Source organism: Passer domesticus, chromosome 3 (genome assembly GCF_036417665.1).
Source record: "Passer domesticus isolate bPasDom1 chromosome 3, bPasDom1.hap1, whole genome shotgun sequence".
NCBI classification, from domain to species: domain Eukaryota; kingdom Metazoa; phylum Chordata; class Aves; order Passeriformes; family Passeridae; genus Passer; species Passer domesticus.
The window spans coordinates 95,508,724-95,522,072 of record NC_087476.1 but is presented as its reverse complement, the minus strand read 5'-3'; the positions used below and the strand labels follow the sequence as shown (position 1 = coordinate 95,522,072).

The window sequence follows — 13,349 nt, the reverse complement described above, 5'->3', positions numbered from 1 at the left end:
CATTTCAAGCCCCTTGGAACTGGCTCATAATCTAGTTTGCCCTCTTGCATAATCCAAGACATATATTTCTCTCTGGTAGGGGACTGAACATACTGTGCTCAAGAACTTGTATTTTTAATAGAAGTACAGCTAGTACTTGGCTAATACATACATTTCAGAAAGACATTCAGTTTTCTTCTGATGGCCTTGAGGAGATTCAGAATTTACCACTTGTCACATTACATCCTCAATTGCATAAACCCAGTCTTAAGTTCTCCATGGGGACAGTGTCTCATTCAGTACACAGGACAAAATCACTTAGCTAGAAGGCATTCAATATTTTATTTTCGCCCTTTTTATTTGATGTATAGCCCTAAAAGCCTTGTTTACTGCACATTATTCCAGCTCTATTCTGAAGGCAGAATGATTAATTTCTTTACAGACTTTTCTATACTGCTCATCAGATGCTTGTAACTTGTTATGTGCAATTTCCTAGCTTTTGGAAAAGCACATAAAGGAATGCCATTATGTGGCACCACAGAACTACTGCCATGATTCATATCAGCAGGGAGAGACCAGACCTTTGCTATCTTAGCTAACAGGTGTGAACCACAGTCTGCCAGCAGGGCCAAGTAAAGGAGGTGAGGTACATCTTAAGCAAGTGATTTTCACTGATATTTGCTGGCACCAGGATAGGAAGATTCAGAATCTTAAGGAGACTGAAGGACATGGAAAGGAAGCACTCTTACAGGTTCCTGCTCCTTTGTCATTCTCCTAAGACTGACCCCTTTAATTCACTCTTTCCAGCATGCCCACCCCTCCATCCAGTGTCTTCTTATCTATCTAGTCTTATCTGGCATTATCTATCTTACCCTGTTTTCTATCTATCTCTATTTCTCTCACTTTTTCAGTTTCTTTCCTCTTACCTATTTGCTTACAGACTGAGTCTCTGTCCCCAAATTTCTCATCTTTTCAGCTCTTTTTTAGCTCTTCTAAATTTTACATCCATCCGCTGACTAAAACATCATCACAGAATACTCTGAACTGGAAGGGACCCACAAGCATCATTGAGACAGTCTCTTGGTCTCACACAAGACAGCCCCAAGAGTCACACCATGGGTCTGAGAGCACTGTCCAATTGCTTCCTGAACTCTGGCAGGCTCAGTGCTGTGACCACTTGGCTGGGATGCCATTCCAGGGCCCAACCATCCCTCTGTGTGAAGAATCTTTACCTTATATCCAACCTAACCCTCCCTGACACAACTTCAAGCCATTCCCTCAGGTCCTGTCACTGATCACCACAGAGAGAGATCAGTGCCTATCCCTCCTCTTCCTCTCATGAGGAAGTTCTAACTGCAATGAGGTCTGTCCCCAGCCTCCTCTTCTCCAAGCTGAACAGACCAAATGACCTCAGCTGCTCCTCATATGGCTTCCCTTCAAGACCCTTCAGTGTTTTGGTTGCCCTCCTTTGGACATTCTCTTAATAGTTTAATGTCCTTCTTGCACTGTGGCACCCCAAAGTGCCCCCAGCACTGGAGATGAGGCCGCCCCGGTGCAGAGCAGAGCAGAGCAGGACAATCCCCTCCCTTGCCTGGCTGTGATGCTGTGCCTGGACAGTCCTGGATGTCCTCCCAGGACAGGGATGGCCCTCCTGGCTGCCAGGGCCCTGCTGACTCATTCACCTTGTCACTGACCAGGACCCCCAGGTCCCTTTCTGTGAAGCAGCTTTGCAGCCTCTTGTGCCCCATGCTGTACATGCACCCAGGATGGCCCCAGGACAGGCACCCTCACCCTGGCTGTGACCAACAACTGCACTGTCTTTCAGGTGTTTTTCAATACCTTCTGGAATAATGTCTGTAATTTTAACAGTCACTGAAGCAAGACTGACAGGCCTGTAGTTGCAAGAGTCATTCTCTTGCCCTTCTTGAAAATTAGTGGAGTTTGAGGGGAATAAGCATTCACAGACACCTTAAAACTTTCAGAAATGCTTGCTTACTAAGAATATATGTGTTTTTTAAAGGTTACACTTGGATAACCTAGGAAAGATTATGGTAAAAAGCACTTTCATATGTTACACATTCCTGACAAAACCTGGAGATAACAAGGCCCCATAGAGAAGCTATTGCAGAAGCTTTTAAGGTCTCTTCTTTAGCCTGCTTTTCACAAACAGAAAAACTATACTGGAATGACATTTTCTGAAGTAAACTGGGCCAGAAAATCTGAGATGTGCACCTTGGAAACTTTTATTCCAAGTTACTGTAGTTTCAGAAAATTGCAAGCAACTGAAACGTGAAGACACGGAATGTGGTTATGTCCATAAAATACGACAAAAATGAGAGCTACTAGTATCATGTTGGCATCTAATTTGATGGCTTCTCTGGTATAGGCAACTTCTCTTAAATTATGACAGAGCAAAGAACATCATTCCATCTAGCTAGGTTTTTACTGAATGAATTTGTGAAGGCTGTATCACAGCAACAAAGTAATATTATTGCCCCATATAAGCCTGACGTGTACGGCAGACTTGTAACGTTCTCCTGACATGCACCAGCTATTCATCTGCTATTTTTGTACTGAACATTAATTATTACCAACTATCTTGCCCTTTGCCTGTAGGTTCTACTATTTTTGCTAACTGTAACTTCACTTAACATTTGATCTCTTGTACACTGAAACCCCTTCAGTTTTGGAGTTGCCAGCAAACCTCACCAGGACCAAATTTATGCCAGGAGATACAAATATGCTAGCAAAGACACTAAGCAGTCACATGGATATAGAATTCCTGTAAAAATTAAGTTAGTCAAGATAAAACTTCTAAAATTACTGAGAGACCTGGTAAGAGCTACAGTTAACAAGACACACCATTGATGAAATATGATTAACTACTCTGATTTCACAAGAGAACTGCTTTTGGTCTTCCACAAAGCTCCCTGTATAATTATTATTGTTATTAAGCTCTAGGCCCAATGTCTGGAAAACAGTTTGTTTTGGGCTTGGCGCCACAGAAAAACAATACTTGCTGGGTAGGAGTGTTACCAAAAAAAACCCCACAAGTGTGGAGTCCCTGCCCCTACAAAAGGCTGGAACTAAGCTGCAGCTTACAACAGTAACAGATTCATTTTATTGTAAACTCGTAGTTTATCTTGATTTTAGCAGACACAAGAAACTAGCCCAAGTTTTACATCCCCATATCTATCTTTAATGATTTAGTTCCAATCTTTCAAACATCAGTGTATTGCTTAGTTAAAATGCATAACAGTTAGCAGGAAAAGCAGCAAAGACAAAGCAGTGAACTGACTTCCAAAAGTATCAGCCTTTGTCAATTAAAATATTCACTTTTGACACAAGTCTTAATTAGTTAAAAAAAATTCAATCCAGTCTTAAAATAGAAGTTCAAACTACCCAATTTATTCTTGGAGTGGTCACTTGCTCTCAGGATTAGGAAGACAATGGCATCCAGAGCAAGCATAAGCCCTCTCCCCTCTTATTACTGTTAATCAGGAACACAAATACTATAATGGAGCTGAGCCCCTGCAAACTCACCAGGCTGTGCATAATTTCCACTCCAGCTGGATTCACGGTGAGCGCTTCATCATACAATTGCTTAGCCTCCTCCAAATTGCCTTTCATCTCTGCAAGCCTCCCACGCATGTACAGTACAGCATGAGATGTGGGGAAAAGACTAGCTGCCTCCTGGGTACAAAAGCTTGCTTCTTTGAGATGCTGCTGTTCCAGGAAGAGTTCAGCTGAAGGAAAAACAAAACACCAAGCCATAAAAATAAAGCAAAGAACACCCTGCCATTAGATGAAATGAAGCAGAGACCTTTCTTCATATTAATTATATATCATCTGACTTAAGCATATTAAAACATGAGGCCATGATCCTGCACAATGCTTAGTACTATGGTTAGTGCTTATTATCATTACTGGATTCACTGAATGTGTATTTTCCTAATGCTAAGGGATATATACAAATGTTCATGGACACCTTTGGGTGGTGCCCTGACAAAGGCCTTAAGGATTCCTCCATTGGGAAGGTAAACAGTGCTGAACTGAGCCCTAAGGAAGCAGGGCTAATGGAGTCATCACAGGTATTTCCAAATAATCTTGGGGAGAAAAAATAACAGAGTAAGCCATCACTGTCTACTGAGAACTTCAAAAATGTCAGAGTAATAGGACATGTCTGAGATGGACACTGGATAACTTACTTAGGAGAGTACTTTCCCATTTAAAAAGATGATCAGAAGTATTTTTTCTCTTCTTATTTGGCAAGTTTATGAGACAATTGTCTCTTAATATTTCAGAGACCTAATATCAAATGGCTCTTATATTACAGACTTATTTATATTGTGTATTCATTATTTATATTGTGTATTCACCCATTTACATCCTCATATATTACAGAAAAACAGAATACAGTTCTTAGAAGAGACTGCTCATTTACTTTCTTGCACTATCAGCAACATTTTAGTGGTTTTCTTAGAAAAAATATGTAACAGGCATATTTATGTGTTTTGAATGTCAACTTGTTCAGAAAATAATGTGTCATGATAAATTTCATAACATATCTCATGGTTGAACTTTAACATTTCTCAATATTTGGACTAGATTACTGTGGTGTTGGACTGGATAATTACTGTAGGTCCCTTCCAACTGAAATATTCTAATTCTTTCAAAAGGTCACAAAGTGATACTCAGTTTTCACTGCCACATGTAACTGAAAAGGGAAACTGTTTTTATATATATACATATACACACACACATGTAAGCATGTATGTAGACAAAATAATTCTCTTCATACAGGCAGACTTTGCTCTTTGGTCCATAACCTGTGGTCTACATGCTCTCACTGCAAAAACTCAGTGTCTCTCTCTTATTTATTTATTTTTTAACTGATGTCATGCAGTAAGTATTGACAGTTCAAGAGTCCAATTCAAAATTACTAATCCAGGCTCCAGATTTAGAATAACAATTCTGAAATTAGACACAACCTTAAATGTCCTGACTTTTTAAGGCAGTGAATATTCTTAGGAAGCTGCTGTGAGGGGGGAAATTAGAGTGAAAATTCCTCCTGAATATCTTTGAAACTGTGCAATTTTGAAACACTGGGAGACCCAGATGACTGTGGGGACTTGGCATGGTGACGTGGAACTTGCTAGAGGTGAGCAGAGAAGCATCTCAAAGGCAGTCCCCTGCCTGACCACGGAAAGGCTCCACCTTGGCCTATCTGACATGAGACTGGGATCATAAATGGCATTTTTACTGGCACACCAAAAATTATTCTGTAGTGAAGTGACAGTATGGCTGAACATCCTTCCACTTCTGAGGTGACCCTTCTAGAAGAAGGGTGAGACACTGTCAAGAAAATGCTTGAATATTTCTCAGCCACCCCTAGGTTGTGGTACAAGATAAATGTCATTCTCCAAGGTTGTCAACATGAGCAAAATATTAGTTCCTTCAGAAGAGTTATACTCTTTCAGAATGACTCATACGCATTTCTTCCTGGTTAATCATAAAATCTCTGCATGCATCCCTTCCCTTGGCTCCAAGAGGCTGCAGCTATCTATAATAACAGAAGGCAAGGCCATGTACCTTGTCAAGCTGAATATGCGCACAGCCTTATGCAAAAATTGGTGGGAGGACAGTATTTTCCTTGCACTTCCAAGGAACAGAGCGTTTTCCTGCCAAGTGCTGCACAGCAGCTGACGCCATGCATGCGGCATTAATGAGCCTGGGGATGTGCAAAGTGACACTTCACAGCCTGAAGATGAACACTCCATCCCCAAAGTTTGCACAAACTTAGCAGCACAAAAGAAGGGGTTAAATCCTGGCACTGTTTGAAGTCAGCAGAACTTCTGGATACTGCCATACTTAAAGCTCTGTTAGCAACTAAGAGCCTCATGTGACTTGTTTCATTTCAGAACAGAACTGGGAGCAAGTGGGTTTAGATGTGAAATCATGCACGGCCGGTGCTTCAATGCATGTAAAACAGAGAGCACTTATTCTTTCTATGGTGCCTGTAAATCTTCTTCAGTAATAACAATTATTTAGAGGAAGTACAGCAACACAGAATCTAAATAAGAACTACAAATTGTATTTTATGGTATGGTAATGTAGCATATTAAAGTTCAGTCCGTTTCTTTGAAGGCTCAATAGTCAATAAAAATGATTTAATGGTGTGGGAGTCCTAATTTGCATAAAAAAGAATGAGAAGGGTGCCTTTTGGTTACAGAAGGAAAAGAGTGCTAACATTTTTAGCTACCCAGCTAAAAATAGACATTAAAGGACATCATTTAGGTCTGCATTAAAATGTGTTTTCTGTAAACTCATTTTTCACTTCTATTACACACTCATTTTATTTAGAGATTAACAAGATATGCTTATGTAACATGCAATAAAAACACAGCTAGAGGCAGAAATCAAACTCAAAAAACAAGGACCTATTAAATTTACCATGGTAAAACCCTCAGTGGTACTGAAAGTAGTGAGACACCTGCTTTCATGTTAGCTGGGTTAGCAGATTCCTGACCATTGGATTAATCAGCCTATCTCCTTATATAACCTAATTTTGCTGTAAATAACATCTAACCAAATTTGCAGCCCTTGTGAGGAAGTTCTGTTATAGAGACTTGGCATCCAATTCCACTTCAAAGCAGAGAATACCTTCTCATGCTGACACAGAGATCTAGTATCTGTAATCCTTATCCTGTGAAAGGGTCAATGCTTCAGGGAAACCATTTATGAACCTCTCATTATTGTACTAGATTGTTCTTGGTACTGACTTTCTCCAGAGCTTTGAATCTAAAACCAAGCTTCCTTGCTCTCTCTCATTTAACACCTTCTCCATAAAAACTTCAATAAATTTACATTCTGTTTTGACCTAAAAGCTCTCTGAATGCTACTGAGCAGAGAGAGATGATGATCCTGCATGTATCACTCTTCTATCAGTCTCTCTGGAGTAATAATCAAAACTCTAAGTGTGAATGACATTAGGGAATATTTCGGCACTCTTACCTACAGGAAAGAGACAGTGCTTGGCATGGATGGGCCAAGACAGGTTGAACCTCTCCTTGCAGTCAGTTCTTGAAGCCTGTGCCTGCACTGAGACCAAGGTTCAGCCTAGCACAATTCATTCCTTTCTTAGATCCACTTTTGCTTCCCATTTGTGCTCTCTTGCAGTACTGTCCAAACTATTCTGCTGTTCTTCCAAACAACTGCTGTCTTGTGGCTATAGCCTCTTCTATCTGGACTTGCAGCTAGACTGATGTCCCTGTTTTAATGCTGGGCCCAGTCCCTGCGAGAAGCACACCTCTGCACTGAGATTATTATTAATTTCTATTACAAGCTCCTAGTTCTTTCAGCTATTTCTGCTAGCATTTAAACTCATCTACAGTGAAGATCCTTAATCAAGTGAAATTGCCAGAAGCATATAATCTACTTGCTCTCCAAAGACCCTAACAAATGCACAGACCAAGAGCAATTCCCAGAACACTGACAAAGCTGGGTGCCGTACAGTCAGCCCCTTTATTTTGTCCAAGATAAAATTATTTGCAGAGTTCTGTTAGGGAGTCCATCAAGGGTGTAACAACAGCATAATCCAGTTATGTCTGCTTTGCACTGTTGTCTGAGAAACAGCGTTGTTCAACATCACCTTAAACACTGACTCTATTCCCCATTTCAAAGCAGTGTCGAGTGATAGTGTTTGTCACTGCAGTAACAATTTTAATTCTAGCCTAAAGAAATCAAACAGATTTGAAATGTTTTTCTGCAATGTGAACAATGCAGGAGTTCCACATCCACAGAGATGCTCCACATCCCTTGGTTGTGTGTGCCTGATGCACCTAAAGCACTCTACTCTCATCTACCCCAAAAATGTTACTGCATAGTGACATGGCCAGGTAACAGCCAAATGCCCATCAGGATGGTACAGTGCAGAGCAGCCCTTCACACTCAAGAAAGTGAGAGCATCTGTGAGGGTGTTGGAAAGTGATTTCTGTTGCACATCATCTGCATTCAGGAGTTATTAATGATTGTTACTGCAGGAGCCCTTAGCCAGCTGGAAAGACCCACTCTGAGACAGCTCTGCCATCAGCAGTGACTACCGAGCTATTACCATGACAAAGGGTTCCCCCACTGCCTTTCCTTGCTGGCAGGTGAGGTTTAGTCATTGTTCCATGCTATGACACCACCCTACATGCAGTAGCTTGACAATTCGTGGCAGATTAGACAGAAGATTCCTCCAGGCATATCCTGACTACAGTAATTTCATTTGATGCAAACATTTGATACAGAAATGAAGTACAGAAACTGCTGCTTGTTCCCATACACCTGAGCTCAGCCACTTGCTCTTTTGAATGAGGCAACAGATTTACACCCTCTCTTTGCATGCAAACTGAATTCCAGGCACTGGCTTCAAATTCCCAAGCTTCAGGTCTCACAGGGCCTGAAAGGACCACCAAGCTTTTTTATTTACAAATGCAGCATTAGAGTGAAAAGTTTTTGGAAGCAGCACCCAAGTGCCACAAGCTACCTCCTATACTACAAGGTGCAGTCAAAACATGACTAACAGCCCTATTTTCTGTCTCTGGTATGAACAAATGTCCTACCTCCTTCTTCATGACTGTGTACATTTTATCACTTGTCCAAACTTACTAAGCAGCTGAGGAAATGTTACTTTTCGGTACCCTCAGTCATTCTCTGGCAGTCCAACAAGTTTCTCTCCATCTCTTGGCAAATTTTCTACAGACTGCTAAATAAAAGGCATTGGTAGCTGCTGTCTGTTTCCATCACAAGTGAGTGTTCAAGACACATGTGAATGTTTGCATGTCCCAGATTTTGAGAAAAGGTACGTGCTCTTTGAAGACTGTCCATGCCTAAGAATTACCAGTCCACAAAGTTTCACATCCTGCTCCAGCAATGAGAAACATCCAGAAGGCTCAGGAATGGAGGAGGCAATCCCAAATGCCTGACTGACATAAGGCTGCAAGAATCCTTTTGACTTTTTAAATTTATTGTTGACAGAAAATAAATCAAACTGAAAAGTGTAGAACAAAACTTATTAATCCCTCTTGAGAATGTTCAGATGAAGAGAAATGAGGAATTTGGGGATCTTTAGTCTCTACCACAAGTCTAGAACAGACCTTGCTAAAACAGGAGTCTCAGCAGAACTACTGCTGGCTTCTTAACTTCATTTTGAAGGGGACAAAACCAGCTCACTTCACCATTTCTATCACCAGCTGAAGTGCTCCTAATTCCTCCTAGTAAGTAAATTCTGCAGGGGAGCCATCTTTGCAGTACATCTCTATTCTCCTCAGAAATTGAAGTGTAATATAGGACTCTCTCCTGCTGTTCCCCCTCACCAGGCTCCAGCTTTTCACAGTGCTTTGTGTCACTGTAAAGACACAAAAATTAGCAGCAGTTATGGAGCTCAAGAACTCAAGCAGTGAATGGGGAAGTTCTAAACTTGAAATTCTAAAATTTGGAGGTACTTAAAAAAAAGAAATAAGAATATTAGAATCGGTTCAACAACCAGTGCTGCAGGACAGCATCTGACCCAGCCATTCTGGCAATACCAACAAAGACGTCTCCCACACCTGATTAACACCTTTAATATCAGAGCTAATAACTTGCAGGGGCTTAGGACTGCTAAAAGCTTGGAGAAAGAGAAACACTGAAGTGCCCATGTGCAGGCTGTGCAAACACAAGCTGTGCTGGGTGAGCAGAGGGGCAGCAGGGGAGGGCCTGGCTGCACCCTTGCTTGCTGCCAGGATCCAGCTCCATGGCTGCAGACCAGCACGTTGGAGACTTCAGCCCACTGGCCCCAACAACACTTTCTTGTGGAACAAAGCCCATCTCCTCTAACACAGCTTTTTCCCAGGAACTGGCCCATATGGAATAAAATAAATAAATCACAAGTGTTTTGCGAAAGGGAAAAAAAAAGTTCCTGCTGTACATAACTCGGGGGAGCAGATGTTTTTCCATTAGCTCACTGTTCTCTGCTGCACTGGCTCTCTTTGCATTTCTTGTTTGTAGCATGTTCAGTATAAACTATTTTTCCTATGTTAAATTGTAGCATGTTACTGAGACAGCAGGTAGCCCACTCCAGCCCCGCTGTGAGGACATGGAATAGTATGCTTGTCATTTTTCTCTAAATCCTACTTTAAACTAGCCTTAGGGTCTACCTGGTGAGGTTCACAGGCTGAGCTTAGCAGGCATTTAGCCAAACTCAGATCAAATTACCAGACCTACTTTGCTGTGAGTGGCCATATTTGGTAAAGTATTGGGTTAGTCAAGAAGCTAAATTGTCAGATATAAACTACTAGTAAAGACAAACAAAGTGGACCTTGTAGTTAAAAGTAAAGCTTAAAATAATACAGTAACAGGAGCTAGAATATTAGAACTCTTATTAAAACTGGCTCGTAGCATTCTAAAATGCTGTGCATAAATAGAGCATATGGTGATTACTGCCTGGAAATATAATCACACATACTTTGGATAAAAAATCATTCCAGTTACCCAAAGAGCCTAGAACTATTAACACTATTTCTTTCCAATACTGACATGCTTTGCTCTCTGGGTCAAAAGTGATCTTATAAAAATACCGAATGAAGGTAAATTTTGGTCATAAATTTGAACAATTTCAAGTATATTTTCTTTAGTCAAACAGCATGACTCTATTTTCTAAACAAAAAGGAGTACTGGCATGACTGTTAGAAATACTAGCACTAGTAATCTCTATGATTCCCCTTGCAGCTCTTCCTTGCAGGAAGAGGGAGGAGTTAACAAGCTTCACCAGTGCCACCAACGTTCCTTGCCTCTTCTCAAACTTGAATTCAAGCTCTCAGCCATGAAAAGCAGAACAAAGAGGAGAAATGAGCATAAGGATTGCATAATGAACACCTCTCCTGGAGCTGCACCACCACAGCATGTGCACTGTAGCACTGCTCCTAAGTACTCCCTGAAATGAGCTGTTTCTCAGACATGGGGCCAAGAATAATGTTTAGGCTCATAAATGTTAAAGTGTTCCGAGATGACTCTTTTTAAGCAGCCATTATATTCAAGAGGACTAGAGCGGTTATTGTTAAAAGGGACCAGACAAGCTGTGTTAACAATCTCTGCTGCAGAACACTTGGAAATAGAATGTGCCTGTTAGAATTCCAAGCATGCCTGCTGCAGGGGACTTCTCTAGTCTTTGAGGACAGCACACTGCTCTTCCAAAGCTGTGACTACCTGTGCAGAAAACAGGAAGACATGGAAGCCCACTAAGGCAATGTGCCGAGTTCTTTGCTGCAGATGACAGTACTCCCAGGTGGTCCTGAAAGAGATGGCTGGACATTAGATTAACAGTGAGAATTCACAGTTTTATTTTGATGCTTGAAAGAGAAAGGACTCTTTCTAGAGACCACAGATCCATCAAGCAGCTCTTTGTTTACAGGAGGCTACAAAAAATTACCTTGCCAAAGATCACTAGGCATTGCTGCAGGGAAAGACAAGGTACAGCATCTATTACAGTGCAACACATTTTGATTTAGCAGCTGCACATCCAAAGATGGTGCTTTCTTGTCTTCCCTAAAAAACTATGCTGGTCACAAACCCAGAAAAAAAACAGATAAAACCACTGAGTGTATGCTCTCTTGTGGGTGAAATAAGCATCTTTACCACAGCACAAAAGAGATTAAGTATTTGCACAGGGTTCACAGGCTTCCCTTCAGCCACTGTTAAGGGAACACACAAATTCTCATAAGCTAATTTTGAAACCCGTTAGAGAACAAGGGCTCTGCAGCTTGGAGGGACTGAGGACACTTCTGTACAAGGCAGGAACTCCTACTGCAGCTGGAGAATGATGCACTAAGGATAGCCCTATGTAGGCATCACTGGATAGGTGCCACCCCCTAACAGTCCCTTTTTCAAGTATATCTGCTGGCATTGTGGCCTGGCCTGGCTGCTGGAAGGCTGTAAGAGCAGTCCTGTATAGCTGTGGGATAGCTGGTTCTGTGTGCCTCTCCCCAGTCTCACTGCACAAAGTTCTAACTGCACCAGCTGGTTGGTACCATTACCTCTCATGCCCTGGGATATCAGAAGCATGGCAACTGCAATGGCTTTAATGGCACCCAGATTGCAACCTGGCACTCTCAATCCCTACCCATGCACAAAGGCACGGCCAGCTGTGTCCTGTGAGTGTCTGAGAAGGACGGATGCTTTGTTATAAATTAACTGTAGTATGAGGTTAGGAAATTGTAATAACTTTATCTAAGGATTTATGAGTCATACTAAAAAGGTCGAAGTGTTAATGACAACAAAAACAACACCACACGAGTCATTTCCCAAAGGCGGATTAACGTTTTTTCCCTTTGGAGATAGGACACTGAGGTATGAAAAAGTTAGGCAACTTGCCTGGAGTCACAAGATGAGTCACTGATTGAAAAAGGACAAGTCCAAGCTAAACCTGATGAAAATCTACAGCATACTGATGCAGACCTTCCATGAATATCAACTGACTCCATAGGCAGGCATCAGAATGTTACACTAATTGCCTGTTGCTTTCCACAGCCATTAGTTTTTGGGCAAGCTGCAATGTAAAACCACCTGACTACCTCAACTTCCTCTAACTATGCATATCTGTTTAATTGGTTGTCTATGAAATATCTCTGTTCTGGAAGGTACTTCTTACAAGTACACTTCTTCCTCCCTTCCTCTCCTTTCAGACGGGAAAGATCCTAGTAGTGAAGGTCAGTGACACCCTTTGGATTATTCCATTCAATAGCCTCAGCGTAAGGCCAACCCACTTCCAAGAAGTCCTCTAATTATTCAGGCACTGTGCCCTTCTCCACAGAGAGTAAAGACTACCCCAAATACTTGCACCTCTCTTCATCCTTCAAGATACCAGAATCCAGCAGCTTCCACACTACTGTGAGAAGAGAATGGCCAGTACCTCAGCAGGAGCTCATTAAGCTGCATCCATAACAATAACTACTTCAGTAATGAAATTACAAAGCAGTCACAGTACATGTTTTCAAAATATCAACCCTGAATTGAGTCCAGCTAAAACTAAGCATGAGGTAAAACAAAGGCTTACAAAAGATAAGAAAGAAAAGTTACAGCTTATAAAAATAAATTCTATCTAAAAGAATTAATTAACACCTTTCAGAAAGGCACTCTATTCACATGGAAAAGCAATCATAGCAATTCACAGCAAGCGCTAGGTCTTTATTGCTTTTGTCTTTTCAGACAGCAGCAAAAATGTAAACTGCCTAGAGCAACTGTAGGATGATGGACAACAGACACCTGACTTCTCATCATAATAAACTCCATTTATTTTGCTCCCCACCAGCCCTCTCTGCAGCCTTAAATCAGGAGTATAAACTGAATAA

General features: G+C 41.4%; 1 protein-coding gene across 6 annotated transcripts in view; it reads right to left on the bottom strand.

The window, feature by feature from the left end:
* The window catches only part of TTC7A (tetratricopeptide repeat domain 7A), a 204,013-nt gene that overhangs the window by 65,546 nt on the left and 125,118 nt on the right, over window positions 1-13,349 (bottom strand). For all 6 annotated transcript variants that reach the window (XM_064414482.1, XM_064414479.1, XM_064414477.1 and 3 more), the window contains one exon: window positions 3,523-3,725. In XM_064414482.1, the coding sequence (XP_064270552.1) occupies window positions 3,523-3,725 (203 nt within the window). The remainder of the gene's footprint in view (window positions 1-3,522; window positions 3,726-13,349) is intronic.